At 35.7% G+C, this 15,592-nt stretch overlaps 1 protein-coding gene across 1 annotated transcript in view; it reads right to left on the bottom strand.

Annotated features, from left to right (window-relative positions):
- The window catches only part of LOC115215040 (ras guanine nucleotide exchange factor Y), a 182,061-nt gene extending 166,743 nt beyond the window's left edge, over nucleotides 1–15,318 (bottom strand). Inside the window, exon 1 of the mRNA XM_029784173.2 lies at nucleotides 14,813–15,318. Coding sequence (XP_029640033.1) covers nucleotides 14,813–14,927 — 115 coding nt within the window. The 5' untranslated portion in view covers nucleotides 14,928–15,318. The remainder of the gene's footprint in view (nucleotides 1–14,812) is intronic.
- Between the last annotated feature and the right edge of the window lie 274 nt (nucleotides 15,319–15,592).

Raw genomic sequence — 15,592 nt, 5'->3', positions numbered from 1 at the left:
ACGTCAAAAAGAATTTTTTTTAATGGTATTGTAAGCTATTTGTTGACTGAAAATATTTTTATCTTTAACTGGAAAGAATATGTAGTAAGTATCCAGAGCAAAATTATATAAATTTTGTAATGAAACTTAATATGCTAAAGACAAGCCTATTTCCTCAACTAATGATTTGGGTGAGAAACAAATTAAGCTTAGTGACCTAAAGTTAAAAGAAATCAATATTTAAATATTTATAGTGTGTAGCAAGATTACTACTCTGTTTACCAGTTTAAATATGATGTCAGAGTACTGTTTAGTTCCTATTTGCCATAAAGGTGAACCATTCTTGATATAACAAAACAGTAATTAACAAATTAATTTAACAGTAAAGACCACTTAGTATCTAAAACTGGTGAAAGCATAATAAAGAACTTGAAATGAATATATTAGTCTATAAGAGGCACTCTGAAATGAGTCTGATGCTTAAAGAGAGAATTTTTCTCTATAGCAAACTGCAGTGAAAATGGCCTGTTTATAAACCAAATACGAGGGAGTGCTGAAAAGTTCCAGGCTTTAAAGATATCATGAAAGGCCTGCTTGGAGGTCCAACCTTCTGAATTCTTTTACAGGGCTTAAAAAAGAACTGAAGGACCACTGCAATAAGTGTGTGAAACTGAGAGAGGAATATGTTGGAAATAATCATAATTAATTGATCCTCTTGTATTTTCTTTTACCCAAAGCCAAGAACTTTTCAGTACCTCTCATATGTCCCAAACATATTTGAACTGTTTTAAAAGTTTTATTTCAGAACACTGTTCCACATGCCAACCATCAATTGTGATCTGGCCTGTGATCAGCACACAGTTAGTACATAATTTCTACTAATTTCTTATAAGGAAGAAAAGGCTTTCAGTATTTCAGAGTTATCCCACTTGGTATCTAATATTAATGAGAGCATAAAGAGCTCAGAATGCATATACTAGCGCAGTGATTCCCAAACTTTTCCAGACTGCTTCCCCTTGACACCCAAGTCACATTCCTAGCACCCCACCACTGCACTTACAACCACAGCAAATTCAAAACAACTGTATTTCACAAATAAAACATAACCTAATTAACCCATTATTTTGGCTTTTTAAAAAAATCCATTGTCACCTTTTGGCCACCACATTATTGCCCCACTTTTCTTCAACATGCCCCGCCCTGGATCTTTCTACCACCCCCAAGGGTGCAGTTCTACCCACTTTGGGAACCATTATACTAGTCCATAGTTTGAAATGGCAAAAGCAATATTTTCTCTCCATGGCAAACTGCAGCAAAAATCACAAATCAAATATGTCCTTTAACATATTTGAACTGATGTAAAAATCTGTTTAATATTTATAATTGGATGAAGAGAAGCTTCAGTTCCTACTTGAAGTCTGAGAGTGTAAGGCTTTATGAGAATCATAACAATGACTTTATATCCCATCACTATACGTCAGAGTGCCAAACTCTTCTCAGTTTAGCATCTACTTAACTGAAATTAGGTTCTTTGAGAAGAGTAGCATGATGATACTTATCTTATTGGTGAAAAATTTGTTAGTTGATAATACTGGATTCTTAAGCTAACAAAAAAATAACTAAAAATAATTGATTATGCAGTGACACGAAAACAATATTAGTCATTGTCTAACATTTTTTCTTTTGTTTTTCAGACATGTTTCAACATTATTTTGAACTCATCAGCAAAGTACAACCTTCATTATACTTGTTGCAGTAGTAATGGAAGATTACATAAATAATTCAGAGATGCCTTCTACATGAGACACAATAAATTACTGTTAACGTATTTTGCAAACAATGTTGTTAACTTTATTCACATCCTATAACCTTTGGGTTGTAGCACTGGAGCAGGACAATTTCAGTCAATGAAATTGAGCAGTTAGACCTGGGTCAATCTCTTAAGAACCCTGCAGTACATGAGACACCCAGCATTAAATGTAACCATGTACAAGTGTCTGCAAATGAATGGTGTGACATGACAAAGATGAAATATATTATGAAGGAGGAAGCATAGGCATAGTGGTGTGGTTGAGGAGTTTGTTTTGCAGCCATGTGGTGCCAGGTTCAGTTCTACTGTGCAGCATCTTCTACTAGAGCTCCAGGCCAACCATTGACTTGTGAATGAATTTGGCACATGGAAACTGTGTAGAAGTCCGTTGCATGTGTGTGTGTGTATGTGTGTACGTGCGTGCATGTGTGTGTGTTTGTGTATGCGTGTGTGTGCACACACGCATGTGCATGCATACATTTCTTTGTGTCTTTATTTGTAACCCTTCACCTCTGCTTGACAACCAGTGTTGGTGTGCTTACATCCCTGTAACTTAGCAGTTTGTTAAGAGACCAATAGAATAAGTGCCAGACTTGAAATTTAAAGAGTGGAGAAGTGGGATGGCTTGTTCAACTAAATCTTTTTAAGGCATTGCTCCAGCATGGCTGCAGTCCAATGACTAAAACAAGGAAAAGATAGAACTGCATTATTACAAAGTAATAATAATAATTTCAGCTACCTTGATATAGAAATTAATTAACTACAAACATGGGGAAATTTAGAAATATCTCCTTTGTCACAATCTGACATACAGAAAGGAAAATGTTCTGTATATTCATTTATTGATTTTTTTTTGTTATAGTTGTCAAACTGGAACTACCGTATTATAAGCTCCAGTCTAACCTGTTTCTACTGACAGCTCCTGCTATGATGATGTCTGATGAAGAGCTTCCCATGAATTGCATATAGTGATCCTGATTGAGAAGCTAAAGAGTTCTGTCACTTCCCTGGGGGGAACACCATGATTAAGAGGGAAAGAACATGTCTTGATTCCATCCATCCATTTTCTCAACCCATTTCCCCACCGGAGCATTTCTTCTATAAGATCCTATCATGAGTAACCATTATTACACTTTCCTACTGGATTCCCAAGTATGACCAACCAAGACTATGGATATTGTCCAAACACCTTGTTCATAGTCTACCTCTAAGTCTCCTGCTGATTGGCTTGGCTTGAAGAATCTGTCTTGTAATTCTTTCTTGCAATATTCTAATTACATGTCTGTTTTGCAGAAGTTTGAAATTAATGTGCAGCTTCTGGTTACTGTGAAGTCCCTATACAAAGGCCAAGATATTTATGTTTGAGTACATGGTGCTTAATTAGAACCTTTCAACATGGATGTTGGGCCTTGGCAGGGGTGTGTATTGTCACATATCCTTTTCATACTTAATATTTTGATTCTCTACGTATTTTAATCTACCCACTGCCTAATGACCTAAATATTGACTACTTACCTATTATAAGTCAACTGATTTTCTCTATAAACTTCAAAATATACTTTGATTTTTTTTATTCCTATCAAAGAAATTTGTAAATTATGTTGTTCTAGTTTTTGAGTGTGAGGGAAAAAAATTATTTCAATGTTTGAAAATAACTGAGGAAGAAAAGGTGACTCTTAATGCTACACTGAAATTATGAAATCAATTTTCATTATGAAAAATTTAGATATGAAAAGAGATCGGTGTGTACTGTCTTGAGTCTTAGGACTCATAGGGCAAGTTTCTATAACATATAAGTGACTAATATCATAACATTCCCTCTGAACAGGATGCCAGACCATTATACAGTTTACTCATTTACAGGTGGAACAATGTGAAAAAAGGTGTTTTGCTCAAGAACACATTGAAGTTCCTGGTCCAAGAATCAAAACCATGATCTTGCAATCTGCTTCTTTATTACCCACAAGAGGCTAAACATAGAGGGGACAAACAAGGACAGACTAACGGACTAAGTCGATTACAGCAACCCCAGTGCGTAACTGGTATTTAATTTATCGACCCCGAAAGGATGAAAGGCAAAGTTGACCTCGGCGGAATTTGAACCCAGAACGTAACGGCAGACGAAATACGGCTATGCATTTCGCCCGGTGTGCTAATGTTTCTGCCAGCTCGCCGCCTTAATCATGAGTGCAGCACCCTTATCATTAGGCTACATATCTACCTTCACAACAGAAATTAGAAACAAATAATGTTTTTACATGAAAAGAAAAACTATTTGCACTTCAACCCTAATTTTGTTTCACCAGATCTTTGTATAAATCAATACAAAAAAAAAGCTCAAAAAATTTCTGTGATTTATACTAACAATAACAGTGAAAAAACATTTTGTTTTAGAATCTTGAAAATAAAAGTTATCTATATTCTAATCAAGGAAATGGACAGTTGTTGTAGTTGAAGTAACTTAAACATGTGACTTAGTACTGATGATGAATAAATGCAAGTATGTGTGTGTATGGTAAGGTGCAATGGTATATAAAAAATATGCATCAGTAGAGAGTAGTCTGTAGTAGAAAAAAACCTGATATGATTACAGAAAAATAAGATTAAAAATAAAATAAAAAGAAAGGGTTGAATAGTGAGAGATCTACAAGACATCTGGATTGCTTGTTCATGTATTGATATACAAGCACATTCTTTTAAGGAGAGAATTACATTCAGAATCTTGATATATGCAATAGCATATGCACCTTTTTAGAAAGATTTGCAAGCCATCCATATTTCCAGTAAATCTATCTATGTACTGAACAGGCAAGTTTGAGAGAAAGAAAAAAAGTGTTATACAAACATTAGAGAAACATGTCAAACATATTTGAAGTAAACATATTGATGTAGAAGCAGGGGATGATATTTTTAGTGAGGGAGGAATTGTAATAGAATAGGTCAGCCAGTAGAGTGTAAAAGATATTAAATATCAGATAAAAGAGAATTCACTTGAATTTGTTGCCCAATAATGTAAGGCACACTGAATCTTAGTGATATAAAAACAAAGGTGGCACTGCTTCATCATCATCCTTTAACATCTGCTTTCCATGCTGGCATGGGTTGAATGGTTTGATCAGAGCTAGCAAGCTGGAGAGCTGCACCAAGTTCTGGGTTTTTATGGCTGGATGCCCTTTCTAATGCTAATCAGATTACAGTGTGTGCTGTGTGGTTTTTTTAATGTGGCACCACATGAGCTCTTTTACCTGGTACTGGCACAAGTGCTTTTTTATGTGGTACTGGCGCATGACTCTTGCAGATTAATCCCCTTTGCCAGAGGTAGTGGCCTTAACACTTCTACTGTGAAGGATGGGTCTTCACATGTACAGCATGGTACTAGGTATCTTAGTCCTTTGTCATCATGTCTGAGAGGTTCAGCATCCAGAGGTCATCCTTCAGTACTTCAACCCATGTCTTCCTGGGGCTCTCTCTTCCATGTATTCCATCCATTTTGAGATATTAGCACTTCTTTATGGAGCTGTTGGCATCCATCCACATCACATGACCAAACCAACACAATCTTCTCTCTTGCACACTGCATCTAATTTCTCTTATGCACAACTTCTCTCTCAATACACCAGCACTCTGTCGAATATGTACACTTAACATTACACATCCAGCAAAGCATACTAGCCTAATTCCTCTCTAGACTTCGCATGTTCTCTGCATTCAGGGCCCATGTCTTACTACCATGTAGAATTGCAGTTTGTAATTGCTCATAGATAATTATTCTAAACGGTATATGAATTTGTGCTGAGATGGCTCAAATAAACCCTGTGGAATGATCAGCCATGCATACTATGTGAACAAAAAGTTATAAAGATAAAATGGTATAAAGACAAAAGTTGCTGAACTGTCAGAAAATTATTGATCAGAAATGAATTTTCGTATTTGTATTCAATATTGATGGCTGTATTGTTAAAGAAGCTCACTTTGTAGCCATGTGGTTTCGGATTCAGTCCCTTTGCACAGTATCTTGGGCAAATATTTTCTACTCCAGCTCTGGACTAACCAACTGACCAATGCCTTGTGAGTGAATTTGGTAGACAGAAATTGAGTGGAATTCCATCACATGTGCATGTGTGTGTGCATGTGTGTGTGTGTGTGCATGTATGCATGCTTCTGTTTGTATTTGTTCCCCACTACAGCTTGACAACTAAAGTTGGTTTGTTTACATTCCTGTAATTTAGTGCTTCAGCAAAAGAGACCGATAGAAAAAGTAGCAGACTGTAAAAATATAAATAAATATATATATATATGAGTGTGTGTGTGTGTGTGTGGAGGTGCAATGGCCCAGTGGTTAGGGCAGCGGACTCGCGGTTGTAGGATAGAGGTTTCGATTCCCAGATCGGGCGTTGTGAGTGTTTATTGAGCAAAAACACCTAAAGCTCCACGAGGCTCTGGCAGGGGGTGGTGGCGATCCCTGCTGTACTCTTTCGCCACAACTTTCTCTCACTCTTTCTTCTGTTGGCCTGCTTGTTTAGCCAGCAGGGTGGCGTCATTTGAAGGCTACAAAAACAATGCGAAGCACATTGTGACCAGCGATGTGTAGCAACATGTGATAGCCTGGTCAGTCACAGTGATATATATATATATGTACTGAGGTGAATTTAGTTGACCAAATCCCTCAAGGCAGTGCCCTAGCATGGCTGCAGTCCAATGACTGAAATGAGTAAAAGACAAGAGATATAAAGATGCAGAAAGCTCCCCTGATATATCTTCTCTCAGCCACATTATTAGGTTTCGCAGTGATAGGGTTAGAGTAGTTCTAGTATATCCCTTGTCTGTTGTTACAGACAACATATTACGAGAAAATATGGTATGACAGTCACAATTTGAAAACAATTTTAGTTAACAAAGTTAATGCAAAATGAAATTGAAAACAACTTCAAACAACTCGATTTTTGCATTCAAATCAACATCATCATTTAAGGTACATTTTTCCACATTTACATGGGACAGGCAGAATTTGTTGAGTTAGATTTTCAATGGCTGGATGCTCTTCCTGTCACCAACCATTACCTGCTTCTAAGCAAGGTAATATTCTCCCATAGCTAGACATATTTTTTTTACAAAAGACTGGAAACAACTTCATTTGCATGAAGTCATTTATGACTATCACATGATGTCTAGACAAGGACACACAAATAACCACAACAGGTTTCCACATAGTTTCTGTCCACATCAGTTTCCGAATCTGCTCACAAAGCTTTAGTTGGACCAGGGCTACAGTAGAAGACACTTGCCCAAGGTGCCATGTAGTGGGACTGAACACAAGACCAAATGGTTGGGAGGCAAGCTTCTTTGCCACACAGCCATTAAATGAATGAAATATGGATGCAAATCTCTAAGACCAAAACAAAGTAACAATACACTTCATTTATTATATTGGAAGTTTGGAAAAGATTTTTGAAAGGTTCTGATAATTGATAATCTGGTGGAGAGTGAAATATAATAAGATGAATGAATTACTCAAGGTCAAGATTAGTTGATGACGATTTTGAAAATTGTTTTCAACTCTCTTGCTTTTATCTGTCTTGTTGAAGATGAAATTACAAGATTCAAAATATGATTACCCAGGGAATTAGTCTAAAGCAGGGGTGGGCAAACTACGGCCCGCCATAGGTTTTCATGCGGCCCGCCGAGAGCTTTTATGAATCCCAACTTCTATGCAGATACTTCGTAACTGTACGGTAATTCACAATATTTTCACTTGATTTTTATAAATGAGGCCCGCCAAGGTTCCAAAGACGCACTGTGCGGCCCGCGATCAAAAAAGTTTGCCCACCCCTGGTCTAAAGAGAAGAAACCACAGCTATGACCCTTTTTTATGAGAAAAAGTTATTCACAGCTCAGAGACTTGGTCCGAATGACTGCAACAGAGTGAACTTTGTTGAAATCAACCATGGCCCAGGTGACAGTTTAAGAATATTTGGGTAGCAGATAGTTTTTACAATATGCGGGTGGTAGACAAATAATTATTTTAGCTTCCTGGATATGTTTTTCAATGATATATATGTTAAACAGCTGCAACCATATGGATAGTTCCCACTGTTGTCTGCCTTGAATGATGCATGTTGGGATATGAGCATAAGAAGAAGATGAATGGATCTACAAATAAATATAGGGCTTTAAAATGAGAACAATCTTTCCAATGAACTTTCACACATTTCCATTGACTAAATTTTATTCACAAAGTTTTGCTTGACCTGAGACAATGATATGAGCTATTTGTCCAAGGTACCATACAGTGGAGTTGAACATAAAACAACATAATTATGAAGAAAGCTTATATGACTATATGTATGAAACATTTACAGCTGGAAAGAAAAATCCTTAATCAAAAGAAAGTCTGGGTAAAGTTAGAATTAAAATAGTAGTTGACATAAGTAAGTAGATGGCTCTATTAAGGAAGGGCGGCCAGTCACAGAAACCATGCCAAAGCTCACATTAGAACTTGATGCAGTCTTGCAGCTGATCAGATCCTGTTAGACCATCCGACACAGGCCAGCATGGAAAAACAAACATATGGTGATGGTGATATATTTCTCCATTCAATATTAAAGAACACAATATTTTGCAAGTGCTAACAAATATTACAAATAGTAATAATGAAACTACAATAAATGTAGTTTCTACACTTAATATCACATTCAAGACCAAAATAGAAAAACTACATCTAAATTAAGTTCCTTATTTAAGAGATGAGGAATTATGTACATTATTTACATTCGACGGATATTTGCAACCACTACACCATATGCCCACGAGAATATGGTGTAGTGGTTAAGAGCATGGGCTACCAACCCCAAGATTCCGAGTTCAATTCCAAGCAGTGACCTGAACAATAACAATAATAGTAATATTGAAAAATACCTTAGGAATGAGAACCCAGGTTCGAAATTTCCCCAAGACACCTAAAGAAGGCTGGGGGGTGTATCAGCCGAAACGTTGTGTTAACAACAAACAAGATGAGGACAAATATCCGTTGAATGTAAATAATGTATACATCTAAATTATTCTCTCCATGTCATACAACAAAATTTGTTACCATTATAGTAAAAGGTTTTGCATTTAGTAATATTGATGAGTACGAATGGCTTTTGTACAAAATAGAAGTTGTGTGATAAAGTCTAAAAAATGTAGCAGAACATGAAAGGGAGGAAAAAATACCTTAAAGACAGAAAATAGACGAGCGAAACTGTTGGTTTACATCTATTTATACAATTAAAACTTCCACTCTTATTATTGTTAAGTTACAATTTATTCAACTTTGTTTACAGTGTTGAGAACAAACTATTTCAAGAAACCAAAGTATCATAGAAGGTATTTTAATATCTACTTGAAGGAGAATGGAGTCCACTTGATTTTAAAAGCAGTAGACACACTTCATAATAGTGCTTTAGGCAGACGACATTTGCCTTCTTTCTTTCAAAGCAATGGCAATACATTGGTTTATGCAATATTATCAGTCTTTAAAACAGTATGACATTGGCACAAACAGTCTGGATCATTTACAGTATATACCGCATTTGATGGCAAATAAGATGCACTTATTCCCCCCCCCCCCCAAAAAAAAAATGTCTCAAACGTTCACCCTTGGTCCTATATGAAAAGCTGGGCCTCCATCTAAATATTACATGCTTTAACCCTTTAGCATTTAAACTGGCCATATCCAGCCCAAATATTCTGTTTCATGTTCAAAATAGCCAGATGCAGCCTCTCACACTACCCCACAATGACATTCTAAAAATATGCAATCGCATCATCAAATTCTTGAATCTACAAGCTAATGCATGATTAATTCAAAGCAGTGCGAATACATATGCATTACATTTAACAGAGCAATCTGAATGCTAAAGGGTTATTACACTAAAAGCTTTTTTTTCTTCTGTTTTTCCTGAATATGCTGAAATTGGGGTGCATCTAATATACCCATGCATCTTTTATGCCATTGAATACAGTTCTTGCATGTCTCTACATTCTAAATTCAAATCCAGCTAGAGTTATATTTGCTTTTCATTCCTCTTAAGTATTCGGGTTAAGTTAATCAAATGCACTGATCTTTCAAAGTTTATGACCTAGTGGCTTATCTTAGCAATCAATAGTAAGTTAATTATAATTTTTTTTTTTTAATAATTAAATTTGCTTTATAATTCAGTGTAAAAGATAATCGTTATTTTCTGGCTTTACTAGAAAAATAATTTTTAATTTCCTGGATAAGTCTTTCAGTGATACAGAATGTTGTTAAACAGATGCAACCATATTGATATCTTCTGCTGTTATCTGCTTTGAATGATGCTGCTTGTAGTATGAGCATTACAGGGAAGACGAACAGGATCTACAAATAGATATAGGGCTTAAAATAGATGAGGAAATGAAGATCTGCACACTACACTGACAACCGGGGAGATGTGTTGCTTTGTTTTCCACCAGATGCATCTGTTTGTTTATATTTGCTTTGTGTGTGCCACATTTATTGCTGGCTTATAAAAAACAAAAAAAATTACCTCACATACACTAACACACCCCCACACATTAATTTAATGATACTTCATGTGTACTTATGTTTTCTATATACATCTGACTAGAGTTATATCAACAAAAGGAACAAATGTGAGTGGGAGAGAGAGAGAGAGAGAGAGAGAGAGAGAGCGTGCGTGTACGGGTGTGAGTGCTAAATGAATATAAGTATATATTTAAACAAATTATTTTTTCGCTTTTTTGTGTGTGAACATCATGCTTGTGGGAAGGAACATAGAAATTGGGGAAAAAAATGTTAACTAGATGAGAGATACATAGTATTGAAAGAAGGTTTAGAAACTGATTCAAATGCATTTTGTTGATTTTATTTAGGAATGGTGTAACTCTTTCATATCGAACTGAACAAGAGCTAAAATACTTCTCAACGTTGGATATTTTGCCTTGAAAAATTATGACTATCGGCTAGAAGACTTTAGGGAGTTGTTCAGGACTAGCTCAATCTTAACTGAAAATCGGTAATCAAAGGACCTTCAGTCATGACCATCCCGAAAGTACGGGATCCAATTTATCCTAACTTAAAAAAAAAAAAAAAAAGTATTGTCAATTGAGTAAATATAGCCATTGTTTCAGGCAGGGTGAGTGACCACAGAAGTTCTTCGTTAACTTTATTGGAAAAATAAAAACAGGAAAACAATTTAAAACCCACGCTCCTTATATAAACATTTAGGTTTCAAACATTTAAGAAATATATTGAAGCCAGACTATTTTCTGTATAAACATTTCAAATAGCAAGGACAATAATTAAACGAATGGAGGCGGCGAATTGTTTGGATGTTAGTGCGTCGAACAAAATGCTTTCAGGTATTTATTTGTTCCTGCACTGTACTTTTGAGTTTAAATCATTGAACCCAACTTTAATCGATAAATAAGATACCGGTCAAACTACATTATCGATCCCCATCTCTCTCTCTGAATCAAAAGTTTTATAATGGAAGGCAAGGTTTACGATATCGGAAGAATATCGCCTTCTCCCATTATGGGTAACCACTGAAGTAGGTCTCCAGGAATGGGGACGGGTTGAGGGAGAAGCTCGTAATAATTTTTTTCCCATAGGGAAAAAAAAAAAACTAAACTACTGCAGTGTGTCTCAATCATTTTTAAAGAATTTTTTACCTATGGACCCCTTTTCATTCCTATTTTACTCGGATGGACCCTCCAAACCGTTCGATGTTTTAAAAAATCATATATTCTTATAATTAACTATCATTTGGTATTGTACAAAAAATATTGTTAAAATATCCTGTGAATGGTTGAAATATAACAAATTTATTGCAGATAAATTTTAACGACAAAATCTTATGTGGACTCGCCCAAGGACTATAACATGGACCCCGGTTGAGAACTATAGAGATACTGGGACTATGGACGGACTGATGTACAAATTTTAGCACGGGACAGAAGAAAAAAATAATGAAAGAACAGCAACAAAAACAGAATTCAAATTACTAAAAAAAAAAAAAAATTCCCCAATCACAGTTTCAGTTTATTCTCCTTCACAGCAGAGCAAGCAGACAATCCCAGGAAAACTGGATTAAATGACAAGAGATTGGTGCTGATATCCTGTTCGAGGCAGTTGACACCTCTCAACTGTGATGTCTTCTTCAGATTTCAACAAATGGAAACTGTTTCACACTAACTCGACCAAATTGCACATGTCAGGAGACAACAGATGTGCTATAGCCAACAAATTAGAGAACAGTGTAATAGAAAAACCCGTATTCGGTGACAGACGGGATAATTAATACTAATGAGAGAATATTCCTTTAGTTTATGTATCTGCCATATTAATATGTATCGATGCTTTGTCAATTGATATAGTTTATGTGCGCACACACACAATTAAATAAATGACGACGGAACAGGAAACTATGCTTTGAACTTCATTAGCTTACCGCTGTTTCTGCTATGAAATGCAGTGCACTAAGAGCTGACTGCTTGTGCTTCCTCCGAGCTTCTAATATATACATACGTATGTGTTTATACAAGGAAAACAGGTGTTATATTTATGTGTCGTGAAATATTGTAGTCCCAAGTTTCGGTGGAGGTGGGGTGGCAGTGTTACTTTAATGTTCATCAGTAACGAACCACATTGATCAACTGAGCGGATCAACTCTGTCAATTAATGTGGTCGTAAATAAACAAACAAACATCTGCATGAAGCAAATGGGGAATAAATAAATATTTCCTTTGACAAGCCTCTACATGTTTCAGATAACTTTCCCAGGAAAGCCTGCAATGTGCGTACGCGCGCGCGCGATACTAGTCGATGTAGATAGTTAAATAATATATCCTGTCCAGAGACAACAAAAACGTACACAGTAAATAGGAACTCGCGATCATGAACTAAAACATGAGTGTGAAACCAACAAACAGAAAGGTCAGAGCAATTAGTATTAATGGCCAAACACTGAAGCAAACTTGTTTCTCAGATGGTTCAGTCAAAATAGTTGGTAGTTTCACTGTGACTATCCATCCATCCAGAAATATATACAATGTCTTGCCAAGACGATAATTCACGTTAAAAAATTCTTAAATTTTACCTTAATTCTTTTTTTAAAATGTAGATGAATTTGAAAATGCTGAAAGCATAATTAACAATTTAAAGACAAATTGGGGGGGGGGCATAGTTTCAAAGGAAACACACGCACACACTTTTATAAGTGGTGACAGTGACTCCGAAGTCATCATTGGACAGGCGAGTAGACCGGAATCTTCGGAGTCACTATCAACACTATTCTTGTTAAAGTATAATATATATGTCCTCTACAAAAAAAGTATTGTATAATCCTTTAGTTTAATGGAAAAGTTTTATTATAACTTGACATAAACACACACACACACACACACATACCCAATTGGTAAACTAGAGAAATAATTATAAAAAAATAATCATTAAACAGCTAAAATGAAGCCAAAAGATCATTATTTAATTATAATTGATGTAAGTAAAACAGGCTCTTCAACAGTGAAATGCCATATTTAACAAATACAGTTGAAGCAACGAGTTTGCAAGGAAATTAAGGAGGGTCGGTTCAACACATCACCTGCTATCAGAACAGCAACAACAATAACAAACCATTACTTGGTTTGCCAATGGTTCCGGCAAGCATTTTAATGACAAATAAACAGAATCACACACAGACACATTAAGCTTAGACATATTGATACATTAAGAGAACCCAGTCGTGGAAACATAAACAATAATATAAATATTGCATACAGACAGCATCATCATCATCATCATCTCTTTCTTTCTTTCTCTCTCTCTCTCTCTCTCTCTCTCTCTCTCTATATATATATATATATATAATATATATATATATGTATGTGTGTGCGTGTGTTTGTGTGTGTATGCATGCATGTATGTATGTATAAAACACTTGAAAATAAACACACACTAACACATTAACAAGTATATACTATTACAATTCAGCAATCATGAACACATACATACACATGTATGTATGTATGTGTGTGTGTGTGTGTATGTATGTATGTATGTATGTATGTATGTATGTGTGTGTGTGTGTGTATGTATGCATGCATGCGTGTATGTATGTGTGTGTGCGTGTCTGTAGCAATGCCGACCTATTCAATGCATAAACAAAACCAAAAAACAGACGTCTATGAAAATAATATATTTACAAAATAAACAGATATATTACTCATGTGTAAACATGCACATTCTTAAACACAACAAACACTCATAAAATAAAGACATTTTTTTTTTAATGTACATAAACAGGAATCTTGAAAACCGGACCCACCAAACATCATTACTGCATGTGTGTGTGTGTGTGTGTGTGCATCTGTGTCCGTGTGTGTGATTACATATCTAATTTTATAGTTTCTTTCATTAAAAGAGGAAGGAACTGCTTAAATTGGTTTTGATTGAAAAATGGTAAATGAGAAAATATTAGAAAATTACAAACATTACAAACTTTAATTTGAAAAATAAAAGAACGGAAGGGCAGCATTTGACTTTTTCGATTGAAATTGGGGTTTTTTTTTTTTACCCAGTATATTTACATGCTGTTGTTTAAAGTTGTATGGACTTCGAGGTCCACTGCTCCAAAATATATAAATATAAACACACAAAAAAGAATGACTGTGGAATTATTGAAAATATTGGAAAGTGAGCTATGAGGTATTTTCATTTGACAATCGAGTTTCACTTGAGGTTACATCAATTGAAGACAATCTTGTGGAGTGAAATGCTTACGGAGTGAGCATAGCAAGACATTGACATATAAAATAAAGAAGGTTAAATCATTAAAAAAAAAGACAGTTTGGTCAACTTCGATGTAATAATTTGGAAAGCGTCGCAAAATGGCGTGAAAAAAAAAAGAAAGAAAAGAGAGAGAGACATAGAAAAATAAAATAGAAAGAGAGAGAGAGAGAGAGAGAGAGGTGGGGAGAGAAAAAGAGAAAGTTCCTTACCCAAGTTCAATCTTGAAACTGAATGAATATCCTTTTCCCAGGACTGGATCCAAGTGCCCCCAGTATGGTCACTGGATGGTAGGCTATGATCTGACGTGTTACCATCCATATCCATCAACTTTCTAACAGCGCCCACTGCAACAGTTGTGGCAGTTGGTAGGAACGTTTAGCCATGTTGTTGGCACTAACATAACGGAACTCTGCTACTACACCCCTCTACAAGACAGCTTCCAGTGAACAAAGCGCTCATCTCCCCAGCGCCTTCGCTACTTTGCCAACTGCCACAAACTGTGTTTTTCCTTTCCCCCACCAAACTTTGTGCGAGTGTTTTAACTAGATTTACAATCTGTCGAGATGACAATGCTTATATCAAATCTACTTATTCCTGTTTTTTTTACTGATTCTTTTTTAGTCGTACACAACTTTTAATGTCGGTGCTGTTGATGTTTGCTTAAAGTTGTCGTCTTTGCTATGATGGAACCTTGTTTGTGTGAAAGAAAGTTAGCAGAAGCGAGTGACGTCATAGGGCCGTTGATCTGCGATTGGTCGCCAACATAACTTGTTGAAGTCACCAGAGTTTGGCTATTTTTGTCAGACTTTTCCTCGATCGATAATAACGAAGAACTACTTTGGCATTAAAGGTTTTCATTTATTATTCATCTTTTTTTTTTTTCATGGGAGAATACTATAACAATTACCCAAGTGTAACGAGCAAAACAACGAAAGTATTGAAATTTATAGCAAAAGCAAACATTGTTTTCCTTTTTACCAATTACACTT

Source organism: Octopus sinensis, linkage group LG8 (assembly GCF_006345805.1).
Source record: "Octopus sinensis linkage group LG8, ASM634580v1, whole genome shotgun sequence".
Classification (NCBI taxonomy): domain Eukaryota; kingdom Metazoa; phylum Mollusca; class Cephalopoda; order Octopoda; family Octopodidae; genus Octopus; species Octopus sinensis.
This window is presented reverse-complemented; position numbering and strand designations above follow the sequence as displayed.